The sequence below is a fragment of the Lates calcarifer genome, linkage group LG2 (genome assembly GCF_001640805.2).
Source record: "Lates calcarifer isolate ASB-BC8 linkage group LG2, TLL_Latcal_v3, whole genome shotgun sequence".
Taxonomy (NCBI): Eukaryota; Metazoa; Chordata; class Actinopteri; family Centropomidae; genus Lates; species Lates calcarifer.
The window spans coordinates 13,424,711-13,441,717 of record NC_066834.1 but is presented as its reverse complement, the minus strand read 5'-3'; the positions used below and the strand labels follow the sequence as shown (position 1 = coordinate 13,441,717).

At 39.9% G+C, this 17,007-nt stretch overlaps 2 protein-coding genes across 3 annotated transcripts; one reads left to right on the top strand and one right to left on the bottom strand.

Moving 5' to 3' along the window:
- The first annotated feature begins 203 nt into the window (after positions 1-203).
- Positions 204-11,434, top strand: arfgap2 (ADP-ribosylation factor GTPase activating protein 2). 2 transcript variants are annotated; one of them, XM_018692716.2, is made up of 17 exons: positions 204-346; positions 2,315-2,433; positions 2,918-2,990; positions 3,123-3,254; positions 4,161-4,241; positions 4,501-4,606; positions 5,315-5,371; positions 6,291-6,335; positions 7,120-7,172; positions 7,439-7,575; positions 7,781-7,912; positions 8,111-8,239; positions 8,349-8,501; positions 8,609-8,735; positions 8,893-8,980; positions 9,292-9,416; positions 9,737-11,434. In XM_018692716.2, the coding sequence occupies exons 1-17, from the start codon at positions 275-277 to the stop codon at positions 9,755-9,757; spliced, it is 1,650 nt and encodes a 549-aa protein (XP_018548232.1). In that variant the 5' UTR covers positions 204-274; the 3' UTR covers positions 9,758-11,434. The 2 variants fall into 2 exon arrangements, with proteins under 2 accessions (XP_018548232.1, XP_018548233.1); XM_018692717.2 differs by lacking the exon at positions 6,291-6,335.
- On the bottom strand, positions 11,357-16,999 carry pex16 (peroxisomal biogenesis factor 16). The gene is made up of 11 exons (XM_018692719.2): positions 16,721-16,999; positions 15,950-15,985; positions 15,779-15,855; positions 15,363-15,496; positions 14,661-14,761; positions 14,231-14,311; positions 13,825-13,977; positions 13,145-13,217; positions 12,802-12,921; positions 12,557-12,621; positions 11,357-12,273 (listed from the first exon to the last, which is right to left on the bottom strand). Exons 1-11 carry the CDS (start codon positions 16,851-16,853, stop codon positions 12,215-12,217), a joined length of 1,032 nt encoding a protein of 343 aa, XP_018548235.1. The 5' UTR covers positions 16,854-16,999; the 3' UTR covers positions 11,357-12,214.
- Positions 17,000-17,007: the final 8 nt, after the last annotated feature.

Sequence of the window (17,007 nt, the reverse complement as noted above, 5' to 3'; positions counted from 1 at the left end):
CTGATTGGTTCCGACTAGAACAAGATCAGCCAATAACTGTTGTGCCCATAGCACTTTATTTGGATTAAAAAAATTCGGATAAAAATGGAGAGATGGTAGAAAGACGCTAAATGTTGTGTCGGCTGTATACAAATCATTTGGCCTCAAAGGCACGGTTTGACGTTACGATTTTGTTTCAACAGTGACGAGCATTAACGCCTTTTGCTTTCGTCAGATTTGAGACGCTGTTGGACCCGTAGTGACGTCAGTTAATGGAAATTGTCAGAGTGGCAAGATGGCTACGGAACCAAATAAGACTGAGATCCTCACCATTTTTAAGAGATTAAGATCTATTCCCACAAACAAGGTAACCGATAAAAGACACCGTCGCTGTCCGTGTTTCATTATTTGACTGTGTACTTCATCGACAGTTCGTCCGTTAGCCCGAACCGTCCTGTAAGAGGCGGTTAGCTAGCTGGCTAACTTCTTTTAGCTAGGCCCAGTTGTACGGTCGAACAGCTAACGACTGCTAGCTGCTGCTAGCCTGCCGGTAAAGCAGTCATCATCAACATAAAGGCCACGTATACGATTTGTGTTCGGCGAGTTGGCTAACCGTGAGTTAAGCCTCACTAGGTTTGGAAAACAAAAGGAGAAATGGTTAACCGTTTAGACTAAACGTTAGACATGACAAAGACAAGGCACATGTAAGCGATAGCGTACATATTTGTAGTTTTGAAATATGTCGTATGTTAACAGACTGTATTTGGCAGGACTGTTTCTTGCCTGTCAGAGCCTTATTGTCAGTTTTACAGTCATTTATATCATGTCATATGGTGGCTTTAATCGAAGTAGTATGTTTTGATTTTTCAACTACTGTAGTACAATCTCAGGCCCTGGTGGTTTGACTGGCTGTGTTTTCACCGTTCAGTTTTTATTTGGGGCCTTAAAGAGAAAGCGAGAATGATTTAAATGATCTTTCTTCTGTCAACACTGTTAACATTATCTGTTACGTTTCCTGATTTTTTTTTTTTTCGTTTTTTCTTATGTTTTGTGCAAATAGTACACAGATATTTAGTTAACAGTAATTTTGTTTTGTTGTACTGTATGATTAGTAGTAGCTGCTCTGATTTGGGTTGATTAACTATAATATTCCAATGGTGGGTTAACTGTTTTAATGTTATAACTGTCTTCTTCTCATATGCTCTATGTACAGTCTACTCTAGCAGTTTCCCAACTGGAGATTGCAGAGCTGTACATGGGGCAAATGTCACACATGACTCATTACTCATGACTCTTTTTTCACTGTAGACATTTTGACTTGACAAACACAGGTGTAACTAATTGACTACTGCATTGAGTAGCAGAACACAAGAGTCATCTTTAATGTCTAATAGTTTCATCAAAAGTCAGGAAACTACTGTTTGTGTGTTTCCTCTGTTGTTCTTCCTCTGTTGTTGCTTCTTCCTTTTTTGTTGTTTTGTGAAGTTATTTCTTATCCACGTAGGGAGTAGTTGTAGTGTTGTATGTTCAGTGTATAAAAATGCATCTGAGACAAACATGGGATTTTCGTGATACAATTTTGTTTTCAAAAAATGTGATTTTTGTTACATGATTTAAAAAAAAAAACAGATTTGTGACAGTTGTGATACAAACAGGAATTTCAGGGAGAGTGGTTGGTGGGGGTGTGTATATGATATTCAATCAAGGTTCTGGGCCAGAATTGAACTGGGAAGGTTGCAGTTACATGTTATGTGCCTTAAACACATGGCTAATTATCAACAATTTTGATAATGTAGTCGTAATTACATACATTTATTTATTGCTGGAATTAAGTTTTTCTAGTTCTCTATGATAGTAAACTGAATATCTTTGGGGTTGGGACTGACTCAGATAAAACAAGCTGTTTCAAAATGTCAGCCTTAGGAAATCATGGTGGTGATTTTTCACCTTTTTCTGGTTGAGAAAATAATCATCAGATGAATAGATAACATAAATAATTGTTAGTTCCAGTCTAATAAGAATACATTTGAATTGACAACATTCCTGCTAGTTCATTTTGAAAGTGGGTTGGTATGAGACACATACGGATGCTTGTGACACCATATCAGCCCATACTGTTCCAAGACTGTACTGAACCATGAAATATCATATGCCACCACAGGTAAACTACATCATTGTTATTAAGTGGGAAAACCAGCTCACTGGAGATGTCAGTGTTTTAGTGTTTTGAGTGTGAAGCTGCTAAACGTTGCAATTATCATTTTGATGTGTGCTTACAGATCTCATTAAAGTTGTCAAAGGAATAATAGTTTTCAAATGTTTTTATTCTCTGCAGGTATGTTTTGACTGCGCAGCAAAAAATCCCAGCTGGGCAAGTATTCCCTACGGTGTGTTCTTATGCATTGACTGCTCTGGCATCCACCGCTCCCTGGGAGTGCATCTCAGCTTCATCAGGTAGGCTCAACAATGAGCATGGCTGTCAGCAGCTGTCATTGTTGCATGTACTCTGACAGTTTTGAGTAGTTGAGTGGTCTGAGAGAAAAGCAAATGTCACTTTAATTGCCAGGTACAGTAAACGCGTCAGGGCTTCCTTCAGTGTTCAGAGGAATGTGAATGTGCTTTTTTTCCATTTGTTACGCAACTATCTGTGGCGCTCTCGTTTGTACAAACAAGTGCAACACTATGATTGTTTTTCAGAAGAGACTGTCTAAAATGTGAATGTTTCCATATTTAAGTGATATCACGTCTCAGCTTTTCACGGCACCTTCCAGTGTGGACATTCAGTACGAACATAAACACTTGATTTTCTCTGTGATCAGACAACACATTATGCAAGCTAGTTCTGACAGAGCATGAACTGGCCCTTAGTGACCTGAAATGATCATGTGTACCTCTCGTACTGGTGCTGACTTTCCTTATCCTTCACTTTCTCCCTCAGATCCACTGAGTTAGACTCTAACTGGAACTGGTTTCAGCTCAGATGTATGCAGGTTGGAGGCAATGCCAACGCAGTAAGTCAGACTAACCACTCTGAGAAAACAAGTTATGCCCAAATTGTAATTAGTGAAAAACAAGATTTCTTTTATGTGAATGACCCATATTTACCAGTAATTAAGAAACTCCTTTTCTCCTCTTCTCTGAAGACGGCATTCTTCCGCCAGCATGGCTGCTCTACAAATGACACTAATGCCAAGTACAACAGTCGTGCAGCCCAGATGTACAGGGAGAAGATTCGCCAGCAAGCAAATGCTGCATTGTCCAAATATGGCACAGATGTGAGTATTAATGAAAAGGAAACTGTTTTGGGAATGAGTCATTTCTTGTAGAATAAATTGTGACAGATTGTAATTTCCTTATGGCACTTTGAGGCCCTGTTTCTGCACTGTCAGCAGTCGACTGCCAGGCTGTATTCCTGGCTTTGTTGATAAAGCTACAATGCTGTTGACTCTTGTTTTGTTAATTGTATTTTTGCTGCCATCTGAAATCTGCAGATTCAGCTTTGATAAATTATTTTTCAGTTATAAATGATTCTAATTCAGTCTGTTCTTAGCTCACAGGAATGCCCAATTCATCAGACCATCAGTCCTCTCTGGAGAAATAACAAGTTAGCTTCATGCAAACAAACTCACGCTGGATTGACATTAACTTGACCCTGGAACATTCAGTACAGTCTGTGTCCATACTAAAAAGCCTGAAATAATCTTACATCTGTGTTTATAATACCTGAGTGGCAGCTTTTCTTAAGATGTTTCAAATCAAGTGATACATTTCCATCTATTATGTGATTATGATGTGGCTGTTATGTTTCTCATTAACTGCACTGTTCTGATCTCTGGTCCAGCTTCTGTAGCCCATTAGCTGATAGCTACACACAACCTGATTCAGTGGTTGAATCATTTGTTTTTGTATCCAACAGGTGCAGCACTCACTGGTAATGAATGATATTGCCTGATGCCCTGTGGATCACTGACATATTACACAATAGTAATAAAGTGATTATCAGCGTCTGAGCTGTGTTCAGATCTAGTTCAGAGTCCACAGGAACTCTAATGACAGTATGTGGTGATCACATCACTGGCAATATTCCAGAAAACTTAAAGTTGATATTTTAAACATCCAGTGTGGATATTCATTGAAATTGTCTGTATGTATAAGAAACACTTCTTCTCTCCTCATTGCAGCTGTGGATTGACTCCTCTGCAGGAAGCACTACTGCAGTTCCTGAGAAGAAAGAGACAGACTTCTTTGCTGAACACACGCAGGTTAGTTTTTCGCAAAATCACAGCCTGCAGCCATTTTCAATAAATTGGTTTGTGATCAAATGTGACATGACCAAGACGTATACTGAGGTGGACAATTGGACATACAGCTGAATGAAACTTACTGATAACATCAGCTGCACTGATGAATCATCACAGTTAATTTTTTCTCTGTTGTGCACATCTGGTGTTAAAGCTGCTGAATCTAAATTCTTCTTCACTTAATGAAAATATAAATTGTTTCCTTTTTTTATGTTTTCAGCCTGCCAACGACTGGAGCATGGCGCCGCCCTCTGAGCCAGAGCAGAATGGAGCCACTGTCACCCCACAGCTGACCGACACAACACCTAAAGGCCAGGATGACAACCGTTAGTAAAACAAACCTGTTACCTAATGTATTTCACTCACTTTAAAGGGGCAAGCCGTAGATTTTGCACACAAAAGTCAGTTTACGGTCATGATAAGTGATGCTCATCCAGTTGTATAACATCCTCTGTGGCTCTGAAAGGAGCTTCCCAAAGTCTGAGAAAATTAAAATGATAATATCACAGTGATGCCATCAGGGTTACCTCAGGGACTACATAGTAACAGAAAGCCTGACACTCCAACAGTTTCTCTGTGTGTGTCTTTTTAGAAGTTCAAGTTGTAAGGTTCAGCTTTTCCTCCATTTTGTTTGAAGTTAATTTTGTGTAGTGTTTCCCGCTGGAATCATGATTGCAACTGACCCTCTCCTGGCTGCTTGCATTGCATCGGAGGATATTTTCATAAAGTTGTGCCTTTCTCATTGTTCCCCCTGGGTACTTTACGAGTCTTTTGAGCTCAGCAGGGGCCACAGGGTTGCAAAACCAGGTCAGATTCACAGTGAACAGCATCTGTCGCTGTCCAAGCTTTTTGAATCTCTATGTGTGAATCGCTGGCTTCCCCAGTGTTTGAACAAGGGAGATTCAGCTGTACATGGCAGGAGATTATATTCAGTTTAGACAAGTCCACTAACTCTTGAAGAAAAGTTAAGAATCTTTTGTTTTTTTCCTTAAAATGTTTGATGTGTTTTGAATCTGTTTTTTGTTTTTTCCTAGAGCCAGAGGAAGGACCCAGCATTGATGGTCTGAGTACATCACCCAAAGCCTCCATTGGTGAGTCTGTTTGCTTGATTCAGGTGTTGTCCTGTTCCCTGTCATAACATCAGCACTGTCGTGTGCACTTTTCCCTCTCATGTCTGACATTGTGCCTCAGTCTCAGTCTATAGTTTTATATCTGTTTCTTTTTATAGGTGTGTTTATCTGTACAAACACTTTTACTTTACACGATCAGCACAACTGCATATTATCGAGTAGTTGTTGTTCCACCACAGAGACATTTTCCACTTGTTTTAGTCTTACACGTCTTTTTCTCTCGTCTCCAAGAGTCACGCACATCTGTGACTTTTCAACAGGTGCTGGGTTGTAATTATCTTCACAAAGGCAAACAAAAAACCTGCTCTCACCTTCTGATGTTTTTTTTTTTTAGTCTATTGTTACCATATATTATTCTATGTAGACATGATTGACAACTTTGTACAAAAGCCATCCAAGGTCAGAATGTTGGCACTTATGTCAACACTGAATAAAAAGATAAAAAATAGCGAAAAATATTGTGAAAGTCACATTTCACAGAGCCTAATGTGATGTATTGAAATTTGATCAGATTCCTTCTTTTGATTGATCAACAATCCAAAGGCCAGATATTGAACTTATATTGATTAAGAATTAATTAAATAACAATGGCTTCAAATGATGACTCTGCTATGTTTCTTCTATTGATTAATCTATACAGTCTTTATCAATATGTCATCAACAGTATCAGTGACAGAGGTTGAAGCAGCAGTGTGTTTGGTAATCTAGTCACAGCTTGTTAAGGTCATTATGGAGTGGAATGGACGGCAGTCAAAGTGCGTTATACTACAAATCATATTCACACATTCATACAGCACTGTTTCTTTGATTAAGCGCTCTAAAACAGACTCTTCTGTGTTTTGGATTATAACTTTGGTGACTGGTTTGTCTCGTCCTGTAGAGGACTCCATGCGTTTGTCGTCACAGGAAGGATGGACACCTACAGGTGATGAGCGTGTCACAGTTACTGTTTGCGCTAGCTGGTTTATGCCGCAGACGCATGGTTGTGTAGCTTGATTGACACCTCAACAGCTGCCTCCCATTGTCTCTCCTCTGCTTAGCACGCAACTGAAACAACTCACTTACCAGAGCCTGTGATTCTGTGCTATTTCTTGTAGGTGCCTGCTGTTAGACAAGTTTCTCTTTGATGAGATAAAGTTTGGTATTTCTCCAGTCAGAAAAAGTTTACCAAGGTTACTGCATTGTATCAGGCTTCGTCACATACCTGCAGGTAATTGATGTGTGGATGAGAATTTTGCTTCTGGCTTTTCAGATGCAATACATTGACAGTGTGGCATCATGACTCTAATAATAGTATCTGTCACAATAGGCTGGTGAGAAAAAAGCGTCCCAGAGCGTCTGTAATTTTAGTTCCTACCCTTCTCTTAGGTTTCTCATTAACATGTAACGTAAGCAGCAGAAATACTTGAGTCACTGGCAGTTTTGTGAGACCGAAGTCAAAAGTTGAGTTTTAAATGCTGTATATGCACCAGCTTATGTTTCCTTAACTGAGCATCACGCTTTCTGTTTCTAATGGTTTGATGGGTCACAGTTTGGGAATTAACAATAAAAACCTACTCTGGGCTGTTTCTCTGCAGTAGGAGCTTTTATGAATATCAGCTTCTTTCCTTGAGCTGATATGTTGTTCCTGATTTGATTTCAGGTCAAATGAAAACTTAGAAATACAAATATCTTGTTAATTTTTTAACAGATTTCCACTTTTGTTACAGATGTGAAACCTTCCATAATTGGAAAAAAGAAGCCCATGGCTGCCAAAAAAGGGGTGAGTCATATTTTCAGCAGTTGTGCTTGAGAGCTGCCGTACAGCATGATTCACATAGAACAAGGGAAACACCATGAAGCCATTAAAAAGAGGTTCCCACTTCAGCAGATGAATGTGAAAATGTCCACATGCATCACTCTGAACAGCAAAGCTCAAACATCACAGTCAAAGATCAATAAGACACAAAAACAGGGATCAGTAAAACAGTGTGGACATCTAACTCTGGCTCTAATCTGTGTACAACATTTTCCAACATTTCAATGCAGCTCGGTGCAAAGAAAGGCCTCGGTGCCCAGAAGGTGAGCAGCAAGAGTTTCTCTGAGGTGGAGAAACAGGCGCAGGTGGCTGAGAAGCTGAGAGAGGAGCAGGCTGCTGAGGCAAAGAAACAAGCTGAGGAATCCATGTAAGGAATCCAGTGAGATTATTTTCTCTCTCTTAACTGAGATTGTCTAAACTATTTCAGTTTATTACCAGCCTGGTTTTGTTGCTGTTTGCTTTTCAAATTAAAAATAAAACACACTCTGTTGGTACAAGAAAAAGTGCAATACTTAAAACCTCTTCACCTCCATCCACATGTGAATTGACATCACTTGCTTTGGCCGCTGCAGCGTGGCGTCGATGCGTTTGGCGTACAAAGAGTTGGAGATCGACCGGAAGATGGAGGAAAAGAAGCTTCAGAACATGGAGGGCAAGAAGAGAGAGCAGGCTGAAAGGCTGGGCATGGGCTTCGGAAACAGGAGGTAACATCACAACACAAACACTGGGCTGTTATCATCCAGTGACCAGTCATTCAGGTTCCTCTGCAGATGATTCACTTTTATCAGTTGGAGCAGTAATAGTTTACAGTCTCAGAGCTGTGAGGTTGATGCTTGAGTTGCAACACATCTCAAAAGTGTTGTTTGTTTGGTTTCTAAATGCGTGTGTGTTTCCTGTTTCAGTGCTGTGTCTCACTCAGTGATGTCAGAGATGCAGGTGATCGAGCAGGAAACTCCTGTGGGAGCCAAGTCCTCCTCTCGCTCCAAACTGGACATGTTTGATGAGCCGGGCTTTACCTCTGGACCCCCAAAGTACATATCACACTCCTCTGAAAAACAAAACAGCTACTTACTTATCGTATTCAGTCAGTTTAAATTAGTTAATCTGTTTGAATTAAATCTATTGTGGTTCACAATTCAGGTATAAGGACAACCCGTTTACAGTGGGAGACAGTTTTGGATCCCGGTGGGATACTGAGGGAGGAAGTGCCTCCTTTGCCACCTCCTGGGCTCTGGAGAAAGAGGACCCCAAAGAGGAGGTCACCATCTCTAGTATTCAGCCAATAGGAGAGAGGTATTAACACACATGGTCCTGGTGTTTTGTCTTTATTCCAAAGTTAAAAGCAGTTGCGTCTGCTGTGCTGGGTGCATCTTTAATGTGTGACCTCGTCTTTAATCCAGACTTCCCAGCAGAAGAAAAGCTGAGGTATCAGTTCCAGTGTCAGAGTCCAGTGAGGCCAGGCAGAAGTTTGCCAATGCAAAGGCGATCTCTTCAGACATGTTCTTTGGTCGAGAGACCAGCGCAGAGGTGAGAAACCTCAGTCCTGTTTAAAACATGAACTAAACTAGAAGCACTTCAAGATTAAATTCAAAATCTTTGCAACTTTGTGTGTAAAGCAGCAAATACTAGAGAGTTTTTATTTGTAAAATCTCAGATTTTAACTTTTTCCCCTCTTCTCTCTCAGTATGAAGCGAAGACAAGACTCGAGGGAATGTCCGCAAGCACCTCCATCAGTTCAGCTGACCTGTTTGGTGATGGCAGTGACAATAAAGGCAAGAACTGTTTGTAAAAGTAATAAGAAATGAAAATGCGAAATAGTGAAGATGTTAATCTTTAAAAACTTCTTACAAATATACAATTTAATTATTAAAATTCCTCACAAGAGCTGGACATGTAAGTTCTTTGTCAAACAGAGGAAATGGTGGATTTGTTGACTGTTTCATCAGCAGTGGCCAACTTATTCTTATTTTCTCTCTCTCCAAATTAATGTTTAAACACAGGTGGAACTGGAGGTGTAATGTATAGCATTCATTTAAAGACAGTATGTGGGAATTTTTTTAAGTGATTCATCTCCTCTTCTCAGGGAGAGCAGCAGGCTTTGACAGTGTGCTCCCCTCTGGTCCAGACATTGCACAGTTCAAACAGGGAGTGAAGACTGTAGCGGGCAAGATGGCTGTCCTCGCCAACGGTGTCATGAATACGATCCAGGTGAGACGTCAGCAGAGTCAGCTGGTGGTTTCTGTTGGGCTTATGTGGCTCCTCACTTCCTTCAGTTGTGTCTCCTCACATCTTTGATCCCATTAGTTCAGCTGATAAACCAATAAAACAGTTTCAAGTATGGGACCCACCAGCGGTTCCTCACTCTTAGCTCACGGAGGACAGAGGATCAGGGAGTGGGGCCACAGAAGTATAACCATCATCTCAAGCTCAGCTGTTTGACACTGTAGGAACTGGGGAAATGATTCAACTTCAACAACTCATTTTTCTGCATTTCTAATGTTTTCCTGTATTTTTAAATATTTTCTCAGGATCGTTACGGCTCCTACTGATCAGCCACGAGAGATGAGCACCAACCTGTGGGGAGAAATGCTAACTAACGCCTGTGTAGAGCCAACCAGTCTCCTGACTGACACGTCTGACACGCATTTGGATGGAAGAGATGGGACGGGGGAGAGACAGGAGGCAGAGAGGATTGCATGGGGTAAAGAAATCATCCTTGTCGCCTGTCCCTCTTTTAGAGACAATTTTACAGGAGTGAGACAGTATTCTCTTCTCTCATTCTCATTAGCAGACTCTTGAGTTTTATTTTCATACAGGAAACCATTGAAGGGTGTAGTCTTTTCTAAACCAAGAGTTTTGTTGTAATTTACCGTCAAGAATTTTTTGGTCTGAGATTTTCAAAATGACGTCAGAGTTAATTCTACTATATTTTATTCCTTCTACACAAATCAAAGTGTTGTTTTTGATTCATACTATCAAATACTTCATGCTTATGTCATTTGTTTTGTTTTATTATGATATTAAAAAAAGGTGCAGTATATGTTTTCAACTTTTAGCGTTAATTTGAACAAGAATTCACAATGTTTCCATTCAGTGTTTGATTCACTGCCGCACACTTACATAAAGCACTGACAGCAACTGTCTTGACCATTTCAGACTATTTGTGAGCTTGGAATTATGCACGTCTGTCTGGGTGAAAGTATTTTCTCTGAAAACACTGGAGCGTCAAATATCTGATGTCCTAGCTGCTATAGTTATTTATTATCATTGTTTTGAATAATCGGTTAAACCCAGGGAGCACACAGGTGGCTTAGGGTCAGAATCGCCTGGTGCCTCTGGCTTGGCTTGTGTCTCAGCAAATTTGTGCACAGTAATTTAAGATTTTAAATTGGGGATGAAGAGGGCATTAAACTCAGCCTGTAGATGGGAAAACGTAGTCAGTTTTGATACAGACATCAGACAGAATATGCTAAGTCCCAGCTCATAAAACAACACTGGTTTGACTATGCATCTCCATTTACAAACTTCAGAGAAGTTTCACTTTCATGTTTCTGCTGGTTGAATCTGAAGTCTGCCTCAATGTACCTCAGCTCTGAAAAAAACAAGTCGTTTTGTTGGTGTTGCCTTTTTCTCTTTCAGCGGTTAAACCTTTTATTTTGGAAGGCTGATGTCTTCAGTTTACATGTTTATCTTTTAAGTTTCCAACATATTGGCCGATTAAAAATATTCCCGACATTCTAGCTGTGGAACATCATCAGGGCTTAGCCTCTAAATGATGATGATGATCCAAAGAAACCTTTCAGCATTTCTCCAACACTGGCCTGGTAGCATGCAAGTGAATAAAACAAAATGTGTCTAGTACTGTGTGATAAAATCAGACTCATGTATCCTGGTGCATCACCTTGTAAGCTGTCTTACCAGTTTCCTGCTTGTGATGCAGCTCGTCTCAAACTTGCAGCACCACCACTTTATGTTTCCCGCAGACTTGACATTCAACAAGTTATTGAAAGGACTGTCTGAGTAGATGAGATGTCTGGATACTGGTTTGTAAATTTTTTTTTTAATAGATCAGAGTCTCATATTTTTCCTACCATGGCCATGCCTGTGTGTCCCACCTACAGTAATATCTCCAAAAAGTAACAACCACGTGGATGAAACATTCAACTATTTATTTGTAGGCTACAAAAAGAAACTTATTCAGTATATTAATAAAGATCAAAAACCTCTGCTGTGTTCAGCTCATTGACTCTGACACCCACACACACACACACACACGCAGATTTAAACCTGTTTTTGCTGTTTTACTATGTTTAACTTCAATCTGTCCTGTGGTGTTCAGCAGCTCTGTTATTTGTGTATGCATCTTCTTTCTGCATGAAAACTCTCCAACATTAAACTGCAATGTAATGCTTGCTGGTGAAGATGTGGCGCTGAGGATCTTTATGTGCTATTCAGTTGCTGCTGCTTGGTTTTAAAGTATTTATCCCCTGCAGCGACCTGCTGACACTGAAATCTAATTCTCAAAAACCAATGCTGCACAGTTTGACAGTTAAACTGCTGCAAGGGCTTTTGGCAAGAATGGAATGAATCGACAAAATAAGACAATATTGTTCACCAAAAAAAAAAAGAAAGAAATTCTGTACAGATATTGGCATGAAACAAGGACAGCTCAAAGAATGAAGACAAACATTTTCTTAAACGTGAGAGTCAAACAGTTCTTTGTAGTGTCAGAAACAAAATAAAAAGCTTGAGGCAAAATATAATCTGATCTTTGAAAATAACTGATAATCATGTTTATCTCTTGAATCATCTTCTGAATCAGGAAATGTTACTGAGAAGGTGCTTGATGTCAGTCCTGAGGTGTTTAGCACCTCCACATCTGATTACTGGGGGATCATGGCGAGTGTCTCTGTGGCTGGGCCTTAGCAGCCTGACAGTTCCTCTCTCGCCGTTCCCCCTGCGGGCCTGCAAAAATCAAAGACGTCATCAAACACGTCCAGCTGGTTTTATCCCCAGTTGTAGAAGTAGATCCTCTGCCAGGTGGGAAGGTAATCCATAAGAGGGCCTAAAGAGACAAGAGAGGAAACCGGATCAGACCCTGAACGAATGTTTTCAACTGAAACGTGAGTAGGACCATTGGCTGCAATAATACATACATTACCCACCATGTTGTTACTTTTCTGTTCACTCTTATTGTATTAAACGTGATCTCATGTACGTTTCTCATGTACGTTACTGTTCAGTCCTGACGACGCAGATTAACTGAGTCATGGATATTAAATGTTACACAAAAATACTCTGCAGGGATTGAAAAAGCTCATGTGAGGAAGTCAGATATGAGGACTTACGAGCAATAAGCCCTATTCCTGGAACATGATCCGCCAGGAGTCTGAGCAGGAAGAGAATCTTTTCCCTGCAGATAAAGAAACACAATCATAACTATTAAAGCACAATTTAAACAGAGTTTATGAACAATTTTCTGACATTTTAAAGACTGAGCGATTAATTAATATTAATACAATGATGTGATGATGAAAATGACCATTATGTGCTTCCCTGAATTTAATATGAGCAGATATCCACAGATACTTACTCAGAGTACTTGTCATAGAAGGGTGAACGCAGAAGGTAGTAGAGCAGGAGAAAGGTTCTCCTCCTCATCTCAGCCCTCTCCCATCGATTTTGAAATTTGGTATCATTGAGCACAGCGAAGCTGGAGGGAAGAATGACAAAGAAATGAAGTAATTTCACTGCAGAGGAAATCAAGCCAGAAACAATAACAAGCATGTTATTACAAATAACTTGTAATGTTAGAGGAGCATTTTTCTATCAAGATAACTAAATACATTCATTTGCAAAAATAGTCTGTATTCTGTACTTCCCATCACTTAGAGAGAGAGCAGGCGTGGCATTTAAAGTCTAAGTAACTTGATTACCTTGACAGTTCCAGGACTCCAGAGACGAGCCATGGCTTCCAGGACTGTTTCCCACAGAGTCCGAGGCAGAGCACTGCAGCCAGTTAATGAAAAACTGTCTCATAAAAAACTCAACTAGAACTCACTATAAAGCTCAAGTACAACAAAGATATTTAAGGAATTTAACTTCAAATAGTCTTTTTTCTTCACTTTGTCTCGAGTTGTAACTTGTGGTGTTATGTTTTTTTTAATGATTTAAAATATTTCTGTGTAATTATATGACTGTATACCTGAGTCAGGAAGCTGTGGCTCAGTTTTTGTGAGTTAAAAAATAGTTTTCTTGGCGAGAAATAACAATAAGTTTGCTTTGTTTTTGTGTAGAAAGTGAACATGTGAGCTAATGAACAGCTTAAATTAAAATCCCCACCATTTTTTCTTACTGCTCATTCAGGCTTCATTATATAAGAAATCATTCCTTCTCTACATAGTAACCGCAGCTTGCAGCAGGTTGCCATCTAGAGTCCAACACCATTAATGCAAGAAAACTTTCAGTCAGTGTAATTTAGTGAAGTGTGGTACTATCTGCTACATGTATCCCATGATTGTCTTTAATCCATGAAGACTAAACGTACTTGACATTTTCTACTAAACTTTACAGGGTTGTGCAGCATCAGCAGATTCATGCTATGACTGAAGGATACAGTGTACCAGAGGCCGTCCAATGTACACAGACTCAGCGATGGTTTCCTGGAGCCCGAGAGGTGTTGGTTTGCTGTGGAGCTTCTCCTTCAAGCTGCTCCTCTTCTTCTTCTGCTGATTCGGTGCTCCCCACAGCCGAGCCTGGAGCGAGGGACCTGTCACGTCACCGAGAGGAGACAGAGAGGTGAGGGGGGGGCAGGTATGACACTGTCATTGGATGAACTCAGCTGCATTAAGAGACTTTTTTTAAATGCATTTCTGTTGTTACAGATCACACCACAGTTCAGTCACACAGGTGCTTTATAAGCTAAAATTCCTCAATTTTCATGCTATTTGAAAATTAACAGGATATTATGTTTCAATTTTAATCAACTACAACAATAAAAAAAGATTTTCAAGTAGTCTTACCACTGCCCAGTGGCCTAATGACTCGTCCTGACCTCTGGCCCACAAAGCAGGTGTCATCTTGCTGCTCCCCATCACCATCATCTGTGGAGAAAACAAAACACCCCTTAAACACACACACATCACTTTTCAGTTAGTTATGGTTGTAACAGAGTCTACAGGTATGTTAACAGCTCTGTGAGATGGAGATATGAGCTAAATACTAATGTAAGCAGGTAAGCAACATGCTCACAGTGACAATGCTAACATATCAATGTCTGAAGAGTTTAAACTGTGGATACAGTCTTTATATAACTTCCACTATTCTTGTGTTCTTTAAGAAAAAAAGAACAAATAAAGAAATGTTTTCATTTTCGATCGAGGACAAACACTTTAATCTGTTTTCTGACAGGAATAGATCAAATAGCTTGTGAGAAAAAGGAGGATAACTCACCTTCACCGCCAAGTTCTGCACTTCTGTCAAGGGGGATAATGGGAGGTGAAGTCTGGATGCCGGATTTGTACCACAGAAGAAGCACAAGGCGAAAAATTGTCCTGGGGATGAAGATGAGAACAAACATGATGCTTGCTCTGTATCTTTTTTATCTGCTCACACAACCTTAAAGGGTTATTAGCACACAGTGTTCTACATATGACAACATATCAGGTTTCTATAAAACATTACTGTCTAAAATCTGAAGTAAATCACATGCACACAATACATTTTAGCAATAAATATCAAATGGAGCACACACTTTGAACCAGGCCACGCTCTGTTGTGTACTAAAGACTTAACATTTGGCTAAAAGTGTGTGTGTCGCTATTCAAACTTTACTCCCATACGTGACTGCTGATGGTGTTATTTCACAACTATGGGCATTAATCTGCTGTTATAACTCCCGTCTTCTAGTTTCAGTCTTTCCACCAGATGCTGAACCTGCTGCAGGGATCTGCTCCCATTTATTCACAGCAGCATCAGTGAGGCCATGTAGTCTATGTTTAATTGGCTATTTCAAAACACAAAATGTTTATTTCACTATTCTACAAATGCTTCTAGTCAGATCAATGCAGAAGTTAAATATGGTATTTTTTCTTTTTTTTTGCTTGTTTTTTTTTTAAAAACTCTAATAGAGGACATATGAGTTTTCAACCGTACTTAAAAATCTGAATGAGTCCGATCACCAGCCAGCGGCCGACTTCACCCCACAGTTTACAGGCTCCCATTTCCAGGAAAACCTCCACGTGCTCCAACACAGAGAGCCATGTCAGGAGTCTCTGCTGAGAGAGAGACTGCACACAACAAAGCACAAGGTGGGAACAATGGTGAGCCCTTTCACTTTCAGTCTGCAGCACAGAAATAAGATGACATTCAAACTGAAACTTAATCACTTCTTGTTTATTATTCCATTTGGTACAGCTGTAGCGAGTTCCTTCAGTTTTTAATTTATATTTAAACAAAATTATTGAGATGAGGATACAGATTTGTTGAATTTTAGATAAAATTGCCATCCTCGTTGATGCAGCAATCTTTTATTTCTCTGTGAACGAAATCTGAGATTATGTGGTGCTCACCACAGGAAGGGCACATCTCAGCCCTTTGCGCAGAATGCTGTCATTGAACAGAACCAGGAGATTGGACGCAGAATAAACTGAAAAACATACAAAGTCATTTTATTCAGTTTGAACAGAACTATATGGAAAATATAAACAACCATTCTGTGTTGAACATTGACCTTCACTTACCTAGTTCAGATATTTCATGGGAATCTGCAAATCGTCCTGGAAAATAAGAGACATGTTTTCATTCATTATGTGCTGAAAACATTAAAACTGGTATCAGTATGTGCAGCTGCAGGAAGGTTTAGCTGACAGGAAGTGCTGGTGCATTGTTCCACTGTGCAGCATTGATGCACAAACAAGATCTACAAGATTATCAGAGGGAAACACAATCTTATCAACCTCATCACGAAAGCCAATGTCTGAAGTCTGCAAAGCAACTTTTGTGTAAGTCAGAGTGGTTCTGGAAACAAGTGCTGTGGACGATAAAGTTAAAACTTAGACCTTAAACCTGAAGTGTGAGCAGGATAGACTGTAATATCTCAGAACCGGAAACGATCTACAGGAAGAGGCTGAAAACAGTGTTAGCAACCTGTGATATCTGCCAGAGGGGGGATAACCAGGTACTGACTAAGCAAGGTGCAATTACTGTTTAATTTGTTCTATTTTTTAGGTTCATGAATTAAAGAGAAACTTTTTGTGCTGAAACATTTATTAATTATTCGAGGAAAGGCTCGTGTTTTATGTCTGTTTTAGGATGGGTTGTATTTACTTTATTTCACTTCAACAACAAACATGTCATTTTCCAAAACCAAAAAGATTTTGGCTGTAAAATAAGACTCAAGACTGGTTAAAGTTCACTTCAGTTACATGCAGGTAGAACAGCATCTGAGCTTTAAACAGCCTCTGAGCTTCTTTTTCTATCATTAAGATCAGTTAAAACCTGCTGTGACTGACCTGCAATCAGGTATGACAGTGTCCGCACGGTACTTTCCAGCTGTGCAGTAGCAGCTGGGTTTCTCCTCACATAATCGATGTAACGCTCATAAACACGGGTCAGTTTGTCGATGTACTCTTTCACGTGAGACATTTCAGCTTTAAATTACTGCACACTGAAAAATAAACTCCTCATTTAGCCGCTGTGCTCACAGTTACTTGGTTTCTTTTTGAGCCTGTTTTTTTTTTCAAAGTAAATAAACTTCCGTCAGAGGACGAGCCGACTGTTATTTGTGTCCCCCCCCCCC

Bases quoted from the DNA above. Each gene is read 5' to 3' on its own strand.
- pex16 (XM_018692719.2), bottom strand. From the start codon at position 16,853: ATGTCTCACGTGAAAGAGTACATCGACAAACTGACCCGTGTTTATGAG. The intron at 15,856-15,949 runs GTAAGTGAAGGT...TATGTTTTTCAG, and splicing joins CCATGAAATATCTGAACTAG to TTTATTCTGCGTCCAATCTC. The intron at 15,497-15,778 runs GTGAGCACCACA...TGTTGTGTGCAG, and splicing joins TGAGATGTGCCCTTCCTGTG to TCTCTCTCTCAGCAGAGACT.
- arfgap2 (XM_018692716.2), top strand. From the start codon at position 275: ATGGCTACGGAACCAAATAAGACTGAGATCCTCACCATTTTTAAGAGA. The intron at 8,502-8,608 runs GTATTAACACAC...TCTTTAATCCAG, and splicing joins ATTCAGCCAATAGGAGAGAG to ACTTCCCAGCAGAAGAAAAG. The intron at 8,736-8,892 runs GTGAGAAACCTC...CTTCTCTCTCAG, and splicing joins GTCGAGAGACCAGCGCAGAG to TATGAAGCGAAGACAAGACT.